We start from the raw sequence: 18,200 nt of genomic DNA, 5'->3' as shown, positions 1-18,200 counted from the left end.
AGATTAGAAAAGAGACATACGACAACATTATGCTTTTAACATAATTTTACTCGGTCATTTAGAAAGTCAAATTATTATAATTAGATATTTTTATTTTAACTTTTTATGTACATAGGTGTTACGCTGGTAACTCTTTAGTGGGTGTTATACTTACTGCCAGACGAACGTTGATGGTGTGTTGCATATTCATATTATCCATCTATTTATTCAGCTCATTTTAGGTCCTAGTCCAAACACCTTGATCCATAAATCAAGTCAAAGATACCTCGTTTCAACACTGCGTTCTTAGTAACAATCCCTAGTAGGGGTGGTTAACAGTGAAGTGTGAACTGACAGTGGAGTGTACTAACAAGCTAACTGGAAAAAAAAAAAAAAGTCTTAGTTCAAACATTAAGTAAATCTAAATTTCAAGCGGACCACACCATATGAAATAGTGGTGATTGAGGGTCCCATTAAAAACTTTCCAAGGCCTCAGTGAGCAATACTTTAATGTTTATTTGCCATCAAACTCAGTAATAAGTTCAGCCAGACTTTAATGATAAAGGGAAAATGCAAAAATCATCTTTATTCAAAACTTTACGGCCTACAAAAGGCTTTTAAGGTTTAATAATTTATTTGACCATAAATTTGAATCTATTTTAATTTTTGAATAACATCTTAAAATGAGTTGAAAAACAATGAACAACGTACATATATAACATATACATCAAAGTGGGCCCCACACAATGAAAGTAATACCCACTAAAGTGTTACCCTGATAACACCTAATCTACTCCCTAACTATACACATTACCACGTGTGACAGCATCACTGACAGGTGAAATATCCAAGCTACCCATTAGGTGACATTGTCTGTGCAATGGTACTACCTAGAAATTAAGTGGTCCACTCAATTTTCTTTGTTAATAAGCTCTCAGGTAAGAAAGCTTGGACTGATTTTTTGTTTCTTGCTACCTTAAATTTGTTGAGATATTGTGGGCACCTGACTGGTGGCCTAACTTAAATCTTGAAATAAAAAGCCTACATAGTGATAACCTCATGATGGATGAATGGATTGTTTGGATATTGCTCTTGTATGCAAGCTTGCATATGTAGTGATACTTGCATTAGCTGACTTGTGTAGGCATGTGGACTTAGAAAAGCTCTTCCACCGTAAAATGGACGGACAAGAAGATGGAAAGAGGTTCAACAGCTCATCCTCAACAAGAGAGGAAAGATGCTCTGGCAGTGTAATGGTTGATACACAAGCACTTAAAAATTACTTTAAAATTGCACATAGGTTATATAAGTAAAATTAAACTGTTAAAATTATGATACTTTGGCTACATGTATCATGGACCAAAATTAGTCATTTAATCAGTTTATTTTACTTGATATATGCCACATGTCCAATTTCTAAGTGCTTGTGTATCAAGCATAATTCTCAACCTGAGCATTATGTAACTCCTTCATGATGAGAAAATTTTTGTCCATCCTAAATTATTTAGAAGAGAAATGCTCGGTACTGGGGTGATTACTCTTGCCCCAGTTCCCTTATTTATTAAAGGCCCATCAAAGACTCCATTAGTATGTAAGGCTCGTAGTGTCTTTGGCTTACTTTAATTCATCATTATAAGTATTTTCTGCATTGGTAAAGAATATCCATATTAGTTTTAGAGTCATTTAAATATTAAGAATTTGCCTCTTTAGTCATAAATTCTTAGGAGTGGATTAGATGCGCCCTAGCCTCACCCAAAATTTAGTTACCTTATTATGGGGCTCACTTTGATTGATTAAGACATCAAACTTTTCAAAGTTTATCAAAAACGAAAGCACAAATGACCGTCCTACATCACTGGTATATGTATTCTATATTTACATCCTTCGTTTCATATCAATTAAAGGAAGAGAGTTCAAAAATGAATAAAATACCCCAGTGGTGATGGAATGCTCTACCATTAAAAACTTAATAGGATTCAACATTAATAATGTCTATTTGCCATTTAATCTATTAATGATATAACTTAAACTTGAGACAGAGAGGAGAAAAAAAATAAAAAACAAATACTAGCTTGATATAAAACTTTTGTAGCTTATTAATGTCCAATCACCGCTATTTTTAACATATCCGCGCTTATATATTTTTGGCCTCGTACCTTAAAATGATAAGAAAAAATGTACGAAAAATGGGTTACAGAATAGATGCATTAAGGTGGGCCCGCAACAGAGGCTGCACCTAAGCTGCCCTCCAAATTTCAATCTGTATTTGGTTTGATGAGACAGGTAATAGACAATTTAGAAGAGAAATGGGAGCACTATCATGCATGGGATGGCTACGTTTGCCTAACTAATTTGATGTGAGATATTTATATACAAATGATCTTAACCATTTAAATTGATGACCATTGATTGAATGGTTAATATTTATCATATTGGTATGATTCTTGAATGGTATATCAGGAAAAGTTCTTCAGACCTGATGGACGGTCTAGTTCAATAGATTAGACAATCCAAGTTTCCTAAAGCAACTAGGATCTGTATAACTTAGTGTGTTGTGAGAGCACCAGAACATTTCTCTCAATCTTATCGAGTGGGCCAAACTACAGAAGTGTACAATGCATGTGTGCATGCGTATGGATATTCATTTCCGCCAGAGTATCAATGCTCCTCCCCTCAGCGTTTTATTGTCGTATTGTGAAAAGGCCGTACCATCTTGACTGTAAAAGCTTTTGGCAGAGATAAAACGTGCTACGTCTGCCTCTCTTTCTCTCTCATAAAAATGGAGTGGAAGCGATTCCAACCCTTCATTTCTCTCAATCTTGACTCGGGTCGCCGGAATCGGACTGGAATCCCGTCGGAGAAAAACAATATCCGGTGCCGGCGTCAGATTCCGGCCCTGCAAGTCTAGTTCTCCATCAAAATCGCCGGCGAAAACACACGGTAGCTTCATCTCTTTCCTCGTATTTCCCCGTTTTGTCAAGGAATTATGCGATCCTCGACCTGAGGTTTTGCACGTTGTACATGGGTTTTGAGTTTTGGCATGTGGGGCTCATGGTTATGTGATCTGGACCGTTGGTGTGTTACGTTACTCAGTAGATGAATCGTAGCTCAAAATTTTCTGAAAAGGACGATCCTATCCTTTCGATCTTCGGCCCGGAGATGGACGATCGAAAATAGCGGTACAGCAACGGTCTGTATTCAACTAAAAAATTGGTGCTAATACTAGTGGCTTGGATCTTTTCATATGTGGGCCCCACTTTCAGAACTGGATCATATGTTCTCTCTCTCTCTCTCTCTCTCTCTCTCTCTCTGAAGTTGCAACATCTGCTTTTTATCATTTTTTTTATTTTTTAAAATTTGTATTTTATTTCTTTATTTTTGCTTTTTTGCCAATTCTGATGGATGAGAAGAAAAGTGCATCTGATATTGGAATTCCATGTAAGAGTGGAGAAGAAGAATATTCGCGCGTCTTTTTCTTCCATCTGAATCCTTCTTCTTTCAGATAAAAGATTCATACCTTTTCAGTAAAAGAACCACGAATTCGTTCGATTTGAACCAATTTTCGCTACCCATCTTCCGAATTCAGGCCGTTGGATCAAATTGCCATCACATTGGACGGACGGAATGCGGCATTTCTCGTCTTTGTTTGATGGGTTGGCGAGGTCGATTGGAAGAAAGAAGAATTGCGAGGGTCACGATGTTGGTAGGGAGGCGGTGGATGCAATGGTGAAAGAAGCGAAGAAGAATGATTTGATTCTTTGCTCTTCCGGCAGTGTTCATGCCAAAGGATCGAAGAGCTTCGTATCTGGTTTTACACAGAGAGGGAGGAAAGGAGTGAATCAGGATTGCTTCTTTGTTTGGGAGGTAATGGGATGTCTTGTGTTCTCGATTCATTTCATTGCGACTTTAGAGTGTCAGTCATTGGTTTGGATCGAATTTTCAATTTCCAAGAGCTTGCGTGTGTGCGTTTGGGCGCGTGTTTGTGGGGTGGATATATAATTAGGAATTAGATGCTAAGAATAGCTAATTGATTTTATGCAAGGGTTGGATATTTTCACTTGTTTTGTTTTGTTACTATATTTATCGGTATATGGAGTATGAATCTGGTTATTTTTATTTTATTTTTTGATAAAGTTAAATATAGAAAGAATAGGGGGAGTTTCAACTGGCAAGAGCTTTTTCCCCCATTAAATTTGAATCTAGGTTCTATATAGGTGGAAGGAATTCAAATGCCCCAAAAATCTCCAGATTGGAAGATCATAGTCATCTGGTGGACTTCTTTCAATCCAGTCTAGGCCTCTACTATGTTTCAGTTGTTAGCTGCACATTTGCAGGTTACCAACCAATCCGTAAGGATTGTCACATTGGGTGATTTTTGGGTGTGGCCCATCCAGCATTGGAATCATCAGATCAACAGTTTGGATTACCAAATGTCAGGGTATGATGTAGTTCCTTGCCAAGATGTTTTTCTATTGCACAGAAAGCTAGTTAATTCCATGGATTGTTTAAATATTTTAAGTTTTTCAATTGCCTCCTTACTTTCAAAGCTATTTTACACACAGGTTTAAATGTTTAATTTCATGCAGTGTTTAAATTATTTTTAGTTTTTTTCATTATCTCCTTACTTTCAAAGCTATTTTAACTCCACACAGGTTTAAATGTTTTAAGTTTTAGTTTCAGCATGGAGATCTGTATAGGAATAAATTAGAGTGATTTTCAGTTGTTTGATGAGTTCGAGTCAATTTTATAAATTGCTGACAGCTCAATTCTTTTCTATATTTGTTTTTTAAAATGTGGGTTCTATATGGGTTGTAGGAATTCGGATGCCAAGAAGACATGATGTTCTGTGGTGTGTTTGATGGGCATGGCCCTTGGGGACATTATGTAGCAAAAAGGGTCAGAGAATTGCTGCCATCGTCTCTGCTTTGCAATTGGCAGGAGACTCTTGCTATGAGCTCAATTAAATCAGAATTCCTTTTGGAATCTGATAAAATGCTTAATCGATTTGACATTTGGAAGGAATCCTATTTGAGAACTTGTGATGCCGTAGACAAGGAGCTTGAGCAGAATCGTGGGCTGGATAGCTTCTACAGCGGTACCACTGCTTTGACCGTTGTCAAACAGGTAATGAATTGTGCTTTTGTGGGTAATGTAATAAATTGTCCTGGCCAAGCTGTTTATACTTGGAATTTTCATTTGCTATACTTTGTGTAGAGAACGCAGGATTTTATTATTTTTTTTTGTTTTTAAGTGTGGGAAAGGGGGATAATTTTCTACGAAACATTTGATAGTAATGGAATCTAATTGCCTAGTAAACATTGCTTGCCGATAGTTCCGTAGCTAAACCAAGATGTGGGTTTTATAGTAATGCGCCTCTTTCTTGATGACTTACTAAGATCACGAACATTGCTTGCCGAAACTTCTATCGCTAAACTAGAACATCTAAAATTAGAGGAATGATCGCTTGTTTTTGACAGTTAGGGGAATGATCACATGCAGCCCCCGGGATGCTAAGCTTACAATGCTACATCATTTTTCTTGCCAATGTAGCATGTGTAGGACATTTGAACCATGCTAAAGGTTGGCCCCATCATGAGGAAAAAAAACAGGTCAATCCGTTCATTAGGTAGGCTACACCACTGAAATTAATGGAAAGTCAATGGTCTGACCCAATGTATAGCCGTGGCTCACCTGATTAGTCAATTGACCTAACTTTCGCACCAGGTGATCTTCATAATGCTTCCCACCTTTTGCATGGTTCAGATGTCCACACGTGCAATGTTGGTTGGAAAAATTGTTCAGTGTGATAAGCTTAGCTGTTGGAGTATCATTCCTCTTTCAGATAGTGATATAGTTACACTGTAACGCACCAGATAGATGCCCCTACATGGGATTCTTGAAGTATCTCCATTCTCCAAGCAAACTGTTTGATTCCCATCTTTAAAGTATCCAAACTTTAGAAATCCATTCTCCATTCTCCAACATTAGTCCCACTTCAAAAAAGGGGTGGGGACACCTTGTGTCTTCAAAAAAAAAAAAAAAAAAACTTTGGAAATCCAGGCAGGGTACAAAACATTACAGTCACGGCCTATGTCAAGTGTCCAAGCTTTAGAAATCTCTCCTGCTTTATACTCATGATGTAGGCTTTGCTAGCCCATGCGCTTGTGCAATAAAGCTCATGTACACATGCCAGCATGGCAAGATAGGTCCAAGATCCAACACACCCATCAGAATGGCACCACTATATTGATGCCCTAGTACAAGAATCAGGTTGATCCACTTGTCAAGCGGGGCACATGGATGGCGTGTACATGAGCTTTATTGCACACGTCTTAGCAAACCTCCATGATGTATATTGTAATTCTCTGGCCCTTTTATTTGCAATGGAAGTAATTGGTTTTGCTACTTCAGAACTTGTTCCTTTGAGCATATTCAACTTTAATCTGCAATAGCGTGAAGCTTTTCTTGTTGGTGTTTTGCTAGGGTGAACTTATCATCATAGCAAATGTCGGTGATTCTCGTGCTGTGTTGGCAACAACTTCTGAAGGTGGCACCTTGGTTGCGGTTCAGCTTACTATGGATTTTAAACCAAATTTACCTCGTAAGTCCTCTCTCACTCATTTGCATGTCTGTCATAAACTATTACAAAAATTGCCTTATGCACCCCCAATACCCAACTTGGTGTCCATGAATAACGGAAAATATATGAGAGGATCCATCTACCATCGACATTGATTTATTTTGGAAACTAATATTTGCCAACAGATTGGTCACTTTTAAGTTTCATAAACCTTCTCACATATGAGTTTCTACAGGACACGTGGCAGACATCTACAAGGTCCAGACAGCTTGTTGATGGCCCCCATCATGAATTGGCTGTGACAAGAATCAGGCCAATGAGATTATCCTAATTGCTGGGTTCTGCACCCATAGCTCAGCTCAACCAGAGTTGCACCTAGTTTTGTCCCAAAAAAAAAAAATTTACGAGTTTCGCTGAGCTTTTTCGAGTCCAGTTGGGTTTGACCAAGTCATGACCAAATCGAAGTTTTCTCAAGTCTTGGTGAAATCTGGTCTAGTCGAGTCAACTCGGGCAAGTCAAGTTTTTAAACTATTGTTCAAATTCAGGCCTCTTATTATGCATTTTCATGTATCTGTGGCTGCTGATATCAGAGGAGGCAGAGCGTATAACACAATGCAAGGGTCGTGTGTTCTGTTTAGAAGATGAACCAGGCGTGCATAGAGTTTGGTTGCCCGACAGGGAAACACCGGGACTTGCAATGTCAAGAGCCTTTGGAGACTATTGTATCAAAGACTTTGGCCTTATTTCTGTGCCTGAAGTGACGGAGAGGAATATAACGAACAAAGACCAATTTCTTGTGATTGCAACAGATGGGGTATGTACAGTGACTCCTTATGATTAGAAAATGTTTCATTTTTGCTTTCATTTTGATTCCTAGTCTTCAAAAGTGAGTGAAAGCGTAGCACCCAAGCTGCACATAAGGTGGCCCCCACCATAAACATCACCTGGCAAAAAAAATCAGGCAGGTTGGGTCATCCTGTACAAAAGCAAGGATTGTTTTGATCAGACATGGATTCAACGTACATGTATGTGCCCTTTGATGAGTAGAATGGCATTTTCTTGCCAGGTGTGGAGTCCACCTTATTCAGGGGTTTGATGTCTTACATAAATGACATGTCCGGTGAAGTTCAAATCAAAGTGTTCGACTTGAACATCCCTATATGTGTGCATGCGCATCTCATTTTTTTTTTTCTTTTGACATGCGACATTGTTCTGGTTGTTAGTAATGATGAGGGGACTTATCATTTGATGAAAGGTGGTACAGAAATATATTTATTTTTCCCATCTGTTTCCTTCATATTTTTCAGGTATGGGATGTGATTTCAAACCAAGAAGCAGTCCAGATAGTCTCTTCAACTCCAGAAAGAGAAAAATCAGCTAAACGCCTTGTAGAGTGTGCGACCTGTGAATGGAAGCGTAAGAGACCGGGGATAGCGATGGACGACCGTTCAGCCATCTGCCTCTTCTTTAACTCGTCCCCACCCTCTCAAAATGTTGGTCCCTTATAGATGTGGAAACCAAGCATAAGAAAGAGCAGCATGAGCAGGTGGGCCGCACGTCATCTGCTCATAATTTCTTTTTTGATATCTCCGTAAGCAAGTTCATGTGTTTTATCATGTCTTATTAAATCAAGCCTGCTGGAGTTCATCATTTAAGAGTCCGTTCAGAAATTATTGTATTTGCATTTGAGCCAAATGGCCAATGGCCCGAATAACCATTGTGCTTGTTTCTTCAAACATGAACTTTCTTTATTCCACTCAATGCCAAATGGTATACAAGCACTACCAAACAGGCTCAATTTTCAATTTAAAGTGAGCGCTGTTTACACAGGATACAATTATCGTTTACACACTTTCTCAAATGATTAGGTTAAAATTTCATGCTATGATTGGGTTAAAATTCCCAAATATATCTGCTTTGGATAGTTGGTTGGGAAAAATTGGATTCTCACTGTTGAAAACCTGAGAAAGAGAGGCATGAAGCTCGTTTACATCCTGTCTCTGCTGCAGGAAAAGTGAAGAAACGGTCGACTGCTTGTTGGTCCATTGTCCGTTTATCATTCAGATCTGGTCGGATTTCTTCAACAGATTCAATATCACCGGGTGTATCCCGATCTCTTCTTCTGCCATGTTAGCGTCTCGGCGTGGTTACGAACTGGGTAAAGTCAGAACCCGGATTTTGAGAATGGCAATTCTTGCCATATGGTGGTCAGTCTGGGAGCAAAGGAACGACAGATGCTTCAACACAATCAGTCCTCAGTTCAAGCAGTGGGTTCTAGAGCCAAAAAGATGATCATAGAATTGGTGGTTAATGTTATCGCTCTCAAGGAGTATGACCTCTTGTTTCTAGGCTGGTAGGTTTTTTAGTTTTTTCTGCTACCTCAGCAGATCCTCTTTCCTTGTATTAGCTTTTTTTCTTTAATATAATCCCGTTATCTTTGAAAAAAAAATATTCTGTTGGTTGCTTTCTATCCAATGTTTGGCAGCTCTTTCTGAAGCATGGAGAATGTCATTTATTTTCAGAGGTTCATTAGTTAGCTTATAAGCTAAACATGGTGTTTGCTTATTTGAGTAGAAAAGGAGATCCACCTGCAAAAGGCACCTTGAAATCTAACATTTGTATGGCTGTCATGATCATGGATCGAGGACTTGGCTGCTCGGACTGACTTGTGAGTGGCCCAGCTTGTTCGGTCCTGAGTTGATGTAGAGCAGGTTGTGGACAATTTCATGGCGAAGATGGACCAAAGAAGGCCCGATCGGAGGCAGAAGTGATCCGGACCGTCAGAAACTTAAAACAGGCATATCTCGCAAATCGGAATGGGTTATCCAATGTGCCATATATGATTTTGGGTTGGGAGAAGTTACTTTAGTCACCCCCACGCCGAATTTGCGAGATTCCATCATATTGATGGCCAAAATCACATTTTAGGAGTTGTGTCCAACTTGAAAAGTGCTTAGAAAAATTAGGAGAATAACATGGTTGAGCCAAATAGGACACTTACTATTTTTGGCCGAAAAACATGAGATCTAGTATAAATCATGACCGTCTAAAAATAATAAGTTTACTATTTATAGTAAGTCACGATTTATGGGAGCTTTAGTTGTAATTTGATTCCGAAACTTCTTCCAAGGGTTCATATTAACATTTAAGGAGTTGTAAACTTGTTTTTAATCATCAATCAATTTATTAGGAATTTCTATGAAATTATTTTCTAATTTCTTCTTTTCCTGTGGACTTGAGGTATTTCTATGAGGAGTCCAGAGAAGCTCCATGAATTCAGAGTAGTTATCCCCCTAAGGAAGACAGTGCTCGGCCTCATCACATCCATCCCTGCGTCATGAGTCCATCCCTGCATCACGACTCAAAGTCGCAGCTCAGGAAAATGGTCATAGTTTGAATGCTGGTTTGTGTTGCCGAACTGGTCCGAGTCTACTCGGACGAATCACATTAGACTCTGATGAGTCATCAATCCATGATCTTATAATCCCTTTTATTTGATATATTCTTCTTTTAATCTATAAAAAAAAAAAAAAAAAAGAGGGGGAAAGCCCGTTTAGCAACTAATCTATTCAATGATCATTAGATTAAAGAGGTTTGCTAATTTCACATGCATGGCCCACGTGCCAATCTGAAACACCTGTGAAATCCGAGCCTTCCATCTAGTTGGAAACGATGCAGGCCGAGTGACAGTAAAAACAGACATTTTCTGGCAGTTCACTTGTTTTGTAATGCTGTGGCTCATGTGAGGTGTGAAATGTCCTCATTTTTAGGCCAGCAGACATTGTGGCCCACCTGCTTACACACGTGCAAGTGGGCCCACACGCATGTGGAATTAGCAAACCTCTAGGATTAAAGGCCGAGAGAATGACAGTGCTTGACAACTAAAAAGCCTGATAAGCTTGTTTTCTTGTGGTTGTCTGGGTTAAAGACCAAAAGACATACTACAGGTTTTAAAATAGAGGAATATGCGTAATCAGCTTAGGTTGTGGTATCTTCAAGCACCAAACACAAGACAAGACAATGCACGTGCCAACAATGTGACGTGTGTGGGATCCAGGACGTTTGATGAGCAGGCCTCCTTGAGATCCGGCCGTCCAACTCATGAGATGAGTGACATCCATTCTCAATGTAGACCATCTTCTCCATGTGTGGTCCATCTTGATTTCGGGCAATCATAGAAATGTCTGGATCTCTCCCATGATATGCAGTTGGCCCTTCAAGTTAAGGTGTCCATATCAGCTCTCTTCCTTCATTTATGGAAGGGGAAGAAATCCATATTTTAGAGAGGCGAGAACGCTATCTTGGCCGTCCTTTTTTGCTTGATCTAACGATCCCAACGCACTGTGGACTATGGTTTCAAAAGGGGTGGATCCCATTCCATTCTTCTCTGGTAGTCGATTAGGTGGACCGTTTATCTACAATTTTGTTAATCAAGGTTCTCTGTAATTGACCGTCTAGATCTATTGGATCCTCAGTCACTTTCATAATTTAATATAGTTCATCACCTTCAAGGTGGTATTGTATCATTCTTTCACTTTCTAGTGGCATCCTTTTTCGTAGTAAAATACTCAAGCTTCCGAGGAATCCCACGAATAGGGCTTTTGGACATTTGCCTTAACAAAATAATTAAATAATAATAATTAATTATTCTATGTCGCTTTTGTGACGTGGTGACATCGAGACGTATCTTTATCAAATAATTATTTTAATTTAATAGCATAAGCAAGGGCCGTTTTGGACCACCAAATCGAATATTTATGCGGTGAAGCTTCTTTATCTATGATAGCAATCAGTACTATGGTATTAATAATAATGTAATCATATTAAACGACAGCCACAAACTGTCATTTGAAATTTGTGGTGCTGGTTGTTCCAACTTCTTTTTCTTTTTCTTTTTTGTTAGCTTGTTAGTACACCCCCACCGTCAGTTGACACTACACTGTTAGCCACCCCCACTAGGGATCAATACCAAGACCTCAATGTTGAAACGAGGTATCTTTCACTCGGTTGTTTCATCTATCTTCTCCATGTGGTCTTCTTAGGGGACCGGGTTAGTTGGGTTTGGTTAAGGGGTCAACTTAAACCCAATGCAACCTCAAGGGGAGTTACCCCAAGGTTGAACCCAACTAGAGGTGGGCACCGGATGACTTGATCTGGCTAACTCGACTCGTCTGACTCGTTCAGATCCGACTTGACCTGAACCGAATGGGTGAGTCGGTCTGAACCGAGTAGGCTTCATCCAATTCGAACTCAAATTGAGTTGAGTTTGAGTTACTTAGTAACTTGACCTGATCCGAAACCCGACTCTCTAACCCTACCTGCCACACCCTACCCCGACCCAATCCCAAACTCTCTTTCCCTCCCTCATCCTCCTCTTCCAAGCCTGGCAACCACCCAACACCATCACCCTCCTCCTCCTCCTCCTCTCCTCCTCTCCACTCCCTCCCTCCCTCTCTACTTCTCTCATCCTCCTCTTCCAAGCCCGGCAACCACCCACCACCATCACCCTCCTCCTCTCTCTCCTCTCCACTCCCTCCCTCCCTCCCTCCCTCCCTCGTCTCTCAATCCAACTCAGTACCAACTCGACCCAACTCGGTACTTCTGACCAGATCCATCCAGGCCAAACCGAACTCGGATCAAGTCAAGCATGCTAGACTCGGTATCGAGTCGGATCGAGTTCGGGTAAGGCTTATTTCAAAACCGGATCGAGTCAAGTCAGCCCTAACTCAGTCCGACTCGACTCGATGCCCGGCTCTAAACCCAACCCATGGTATTGAACACTCAACCTTAATTGGGGTTGGGGTTAGGGTCGAGTTAGACTAGGTTCGGTCGTGTGTACTGTCGAAGCGTCACCACTATCTTTTAAATGATTGCTAAACTAACTCTGTGGAGCTTGCACTTCCTTATGAGACGTGCTTATGCATGTGCCACATGTTAGTATTTTGAAAATGAATCACCCGCCCAGCGAGTGACTCAGTTCTGGTCGTGATGAGTCACATCAAGTTGGCCAAGTAAGCAAGCGGACTCGATGAGTCTGAACTGAGTCGAGCTCGCCAGTAAGTTTCATGATGACTCAGCTTGAAATCTTGTAGAGTTGAGTAGATCCCATGAAGCCTTGAGTTGAGTAGAACTACTATTCATATCATAAACTCTATTTTTCATGCATGAAGCATGCTATGAAACAGGTTGTGATTTTAACATTAATGCTAGTTATAACTCATATGTATATGTTCATTGGTTTTAGGAATCGAGTAATCCGGATTGACTCATCCAATCTTGAATCGAGTCATGACTCACTCAAATCGGAGTGACTCTGCATGTTAACTGATAGTGGGTCCAACCTCATCCGAGTCAACTCAGACAAGTTGGACAGAGTATAACTGTGAGTCTTAAAACCCTTGATACACAATAAGATATAAAATATAAAGGTGGTTGGGTGAGGGGGTAGCCTGAGGCCTAAACCCAATAGTGGATCGGATCAACCACTCAGGTTCTGATTGAGCCGAACCCAACTTGCATCCCTATGGTGTTGGTGGAAGGTTGGCACGTTTGGCAAGCTGCAGACGTAATAACAACCATGTGGATCACTTCGATTCGGTACCCCCCCCCCAGTAACGAGCTTGGTCGAAATTATGTGGGCCCCACCATGATGTATGTGTTTCATCCACGCCGTCCATCCATTTTTACCAAAACATGAGGCAGATCCAAAGCTTGAGTGGACCAAACCAGAGGAAAAAGTGGGGATTGAACGCCTACCATTGAAAACTTATTGGAGGGGCCACAGAAGTTTTGGATCAAGCTGATATTTGTGTTTTCCTTTCATCCAGGTTTGTGCGATCTTATGAACAGGTTGGATGGCAAATAAACATCACGGTGGGGCATAAGAAGGTTTCAACAGTGGGAGTCATTATCCCCACTGCTTGCTTTGTCTTGGTCCACTTGAGCTTTGAATCTGCCTCATTCTTGGGCTCATGCCTTAAAATGAGCTGGAAAAATAAATGGACAGTGTGGTTATAACACCTGCATCATTGTGGGGCCACGGAGCTTTTCTAGTACTAACCAGTACCAAGCTCGGTACTGGATGCAGTCACTAACGAATCCGACTCCATCAATAGGAATCCTATGGTAAGTAGCAGATTGATCCTATTCTCTAGATTCTCGCCAAGGCAAAAAAAACATGGCATAGGTGAGTAAGATCCAAGCCGTTCATCAGGTGGATCTAACTCGGTCTTCCTGGGCCTAAAAATGGGGGGTCGGTCCTACTTTAGCCACACCTCGAGAGGTTTAAAAAAGAAATTGACAAAAAATGGTCCATATCCAATGTACACGTGTAGTCCACCTGATGAGTAGACCAACCTCACTTGTTCATGGTGGGCCAGTATATGTGCAGACCCAATCAATAAATCACCCAGCCACCTCTGAAAACATAGCTCTGCCATATTCCTGTAAGCTAAGGGCCTGTTTTGGGAGCGTGGATCTGTTACCCCCGGGATTTGGAAACCCCTGGATTAGAAACCTCATGGATTTGCAATCCTCCCAGTGTGTTTGGCACCGTGGAGTGTGAATCAACTTTAATCCAAAAGTACCTATCCCAAGTATATTTATAGGGGTTTGAATTTAATTTCTAATTCAACTTTAATATCCTAATTAGTGAGATATGTAATTTTTGAAACAATGGTTGTGATAAGCCCACCGAAATATATGCTGTGCCCGAAAATGATGAAATTCCAAGTCTCAGATGGGCCACAAGCATAAGATCATGTCTGAGTGACTAACCAACGATTTTTAATTGTTGATTTACATGGACAATGTTTGGACGGTGCTGATCATCATTAGTGGGCCATGTGCCTAATAGAATGATAGTGTATAGTGATACATGTTACACCTACAACTATGAAATGATTTTAGGTGTAATCCAAGCTCTCACCGTGGATTGCAAACCCCCTCAAAGAGGGGATTGGAAACCCCCTAGATATGCAACCCCCAATTACTTTATGCTGCCAAACAACCACGGGATTGGAAACCCCCTCCAATCCACGGTGCCAAATGACCCCTAACACAATCAAATATCTAACCATTAAAGTAACACATGTAACTACTAAAATGCTGCCAGCAAAATAAAATCTACAATAACCACTCGTAAACAAATAAAATTAAAGAAGTAGATTTTAAAAAACCATTAACATACTACCAGCAAATGGAACTTGAAGAACCATACAACAAACTTTCTACATTTGATTGAGAATAACCTTTCAATTGGAAGGTTGCAATCTTCTATCTTGAGAGGGAGAACATTAAACAACCCTGTTTGCCATGGGGACCATCAGAAAAACTATTTGATTTGAGCCGGAGGATAATAATTGCTACATAAATAAACTAGTCTCATAATCACATTCATTGGTGATCACCTTTGATTTTTAGAGTTGAATGCGAACCATTGAAAATTTTCTTTGTAATGTTCAAAATTCATCTAAAGATGGTGATGGTAAAAAACCATCCATTGTTCAACATAACTTTCTCATTGCGGCCCACATAGCATAGATTCTACAACATGGATGACTCCAACATGGGACCACTCAGAATGTGAGCAACCAGTCAGTTCTCATCATGAACCCTAATTTTTATTTTTTTTATGCATGGACGGTTTTAACATGAGTCCTATATAGTATTGAGTCCATGGCATGGACAATTCCATCCATGAACCCTATTTTCTATGTAGGCTACTGTCTTACATAATATAGTCATACTCATATATTTGCAACTCATGTAAGGTCAGGTTTGAATTGGGTTGAGTTGCCCAAGGCCAACTCACCCTTGGGTCGATTACTTGGGAATATTTACAAGAAAATACAATAGCAGTGTGGCTGGGAAGCAGAAGTCATTGTTTGTTGGTTGAGGGGCACATTCATGGGTTGAGTTTCAAGTTTTTGAACTATGATTAAGAATGTTAAAATGACAATTATGTGAAAATTGATGTGGGCCTGGCCCACCATAGAGCCTAGTATATATTGATTTTGGACTGTTTATGGATAGATTTGAGGCCTAAATATAAAGAACTGCAATTCACCATTTGTGGAAGCTATGGGGCTAACTTAAAGATGTGATTGTAGATATTGAGGCTGGATTTAAATACGTGATTGAGAATTTTAAAGATTACATTCCTAGATTTGCTTTTATTATTATTAGGCTTGTTGCCATTTTAGGTGTGAACTCTTGTCCATTTCTTTGCAATTCGGGTGTCAAGATCTCATTGACTCTATAACTAGATTGCACCATTGTGGTACTCTTGTCCATCTCTTTGCGATTTAGGTGTCGAAATATCATTGACTTGATAATCAAATTACACCATTTTAGTATCAAAGCGAGGATCATCTTTGAAGATTTTTTACTCTAGTGACACAGGAATGGTTTGTGCAAGTAACCCAATTGATTCGCACACTCACAAAGCGAGTAGATCTACTTACACAAAAGGCAAACAATCATATTAATCAAGTGGGAGAGCTCTGGCATGGAGGGAATCCAAAAACCAAAGTTGAAGCATGTGAATACATAGGTGAAGGTTTTAACCAACAACAGGCAGTCCTAGCCTATGAAGACACTAATGATTGAATTATTCGATTGTTGGAATGTGAGCTCAGAATTAAGGTAGAAATTTCACAATACCAGTTGCTATGCAACGACTTCATCAATTGGCTAATGTAGAAAATGTGTTCAAACATAATGAAATCGTGGACAATTCAAAAGTTAAGTTGGTAGCTATGAAGTTTTCAGATCACGCATTAGCATGATTGGAGTCCAATCTCCAAGCTGAACGAAATTGTCAAAGTAAAGAGAGTGAATTCTTAGAAAAAATGAAAATTGATTATTTAAAAAAAAATTAAAAAAAATCATACTAGTGACTTATTCCCACGATCTTTATTAAAGAACAATTCGGTAAATGAATATAGCGAGGACTTCTATACATTAATATCGTGGCCAAGATTTCGTGAACATGAATATCAAAAGATTTCAAAATATATTAATGGTCTCAAAAATGAATTGACTTTCAAAGATATATCTAAGATGGCCAATGCATACACACTTGCATCATAAGATAATTAATTAGAGATTTGGAAGATAATTTGGTACCTCATGAGGACCATCCTTAACATTGGGACAACATGCTAACTTACAAGATAAGCTAACTACAAGGCCTCCCATGGGTTGAGGGGCGATGGACCAACATCCAACAATGAAGCCAAATCCCAACTCATGAGGAGGTAGTTGTGGATGGGGATTGGTACGCCTCGGACAGGTCAAAACCCGCTCATTTCATGTACAACAAGTATAGGCAACTAGAACATTATTTTCATTGCCTGAATATCATTCTACAATTAAAGTAAATTTGGCTGATGAAGGAGATGTTGAGGACACTCCCAATTGCGTGCAAATGTAGGCTGAAGATGACACAGAATATGAAGAACATGTAGATGAGGATGGGATGGTGTAGGAGGTAGTCATTCGAAATTTCCCAAGTGTGAGTTTTCTCAAGTATTATAAAAAGAAATTTGATATCAATAAAGTTATCCCTCTTTAGTCAAATATTCTTGTTGTGGGTGTATGTCCATTTCTTAGAGAGATTCGGATGTTGTGATCTCATTGACTCGATAACCAGGTTGGACCATTTTGGTAAATCTTGTCCATTTTTTTTGTGATTTGGGTGTCAAGATGTCATTGACTCCATAACCGAGTTGCACCATTTTAGCATAAAAAAACCAATCATCTTCCATGATTTTCAACCCTGCATCATCTCCATGTGGGTTACGCAAGAAAAGTTTGCGCAAGCAACAAAATTGATCTGTGACAGAGCGAGTAGATCTACTCACACATACAATAGGCAATCTTGCTAATCAAGTGGAAGAGCTTCGACATGGAGGGAATTCGAAGACCGAAGTTGGAGAATGTGGACATGTAGGGGAAGGTCCCCACCAAGGTCCTAACCAACAACGGGCATCAATGAATGAATCCTTCGATTGTTGGAACACGACAAAAGGCTCGAAATTAATATAGAAATTCTGGAAGTCCACAATCGCTTACATGTTGACAATTTCATTGATTGGCTAAGCAATGAGAAAAAGGCGTTTGAAAAAAAAATAAATTTTGTGGACAATTAGAGGGTTAAGTTTTCTAGTCACGTGTTAGCATGGTGGGATGATCTCCAACCCAAATGAATTAGTCAAAATAAGGAGAAAGTCAAGTCTTGAGAAAGGATGAAAAAAAAAAAAAGAGTTAAAAAAGGAAGTTGCTACACATGACTTATACCCGTGACCTCTATCAAAGATGTCACAATCCATGTCAATGGAACAAATCGGTAAAATGAATACACCGAAGAGCTCCATACCTTAACATTGCAGGCAAATTTTCATGAACATGAAGAACATAAAATTTCAAGATACCTCAATGGTATTAACCCAAACATAAAAATTGAATGGGCTTTTAAAGATGTATTTCAAATGTCCAATATATACACATTTACATTAAAAGTTGAGGAGATAATTAATTGGAGATTTGGGAGAATTTGGTGCTCGACAAGGATCGTCATCAACGTCGAAGCAACATGCTAACTTCCCACGTAAAGCAACCATAGGGCCTCTAATGTAGG

At 39.6% G+C, this 18,200-nt stretch overlaps 1 protein-coding gene across 2 annotated transcripts; it reads left to right on the top strand.

The window, feature by feature from the left end:
- Positions 1-2,707: 2,707 nt before the first annotated feature.
- On the top strand, positions 2,708-8,364 carry LOC131230670 (probable protein phosphatase 2C 73). Of its 2 annotated transcripts, XM_058226568.1 has the most exons (7): positions 2,708-2,919; positions 3,373-3,417; positions 3,566-3,843; positions 4,795-5,103; positions 6,463-6,580; positions 7,150-7,373; positions 7,867-8,364. In XM_058226568.1, the coding sequence occupies exons 2-7, from the start codon at positions 3,378-3,380 to the stop codon at positions 8,065-8,067; spliced, it is 1,170 nt and encodes a 389-aa protein (XP_058082551.1). In that variant the 5' UTR covers positions 2,708-2,919; positions 3,373-3,377; the 3' UTR covers positions 8,068-8,364. The 2 variants fall into 2 exon arrangements, with proteins under 2 accessions (XP_058082551.1, XP_058082552.1); XM_058226569.1 differs by lacking the exon at positions 3,373-3,417.
- Positions 8,365-18,200: the final 9,836 nt, after the last annotated feature.

The sequence above is a fragment of the Magnolia sinica genome, chromosome 17 (genome assembly GCF_029962835.1).
Source record: "Magnolia sinica isolate HGM2019 chromosome 17, MsV1, whole genome shotgun sequence".
NCBI classification, from domain to species: Eukaryota; Viridiplantae; Streptophyta; class Magnoliopsida; order Magnoliales; family Magnoliaceae; genus Magnolia; species Magnolia sinica.
The sequence above is the reverse complement of the archived record's forward strand: the minus strand, read 5'-3'. Positions and strand labels throughout refer to the sequence as shown.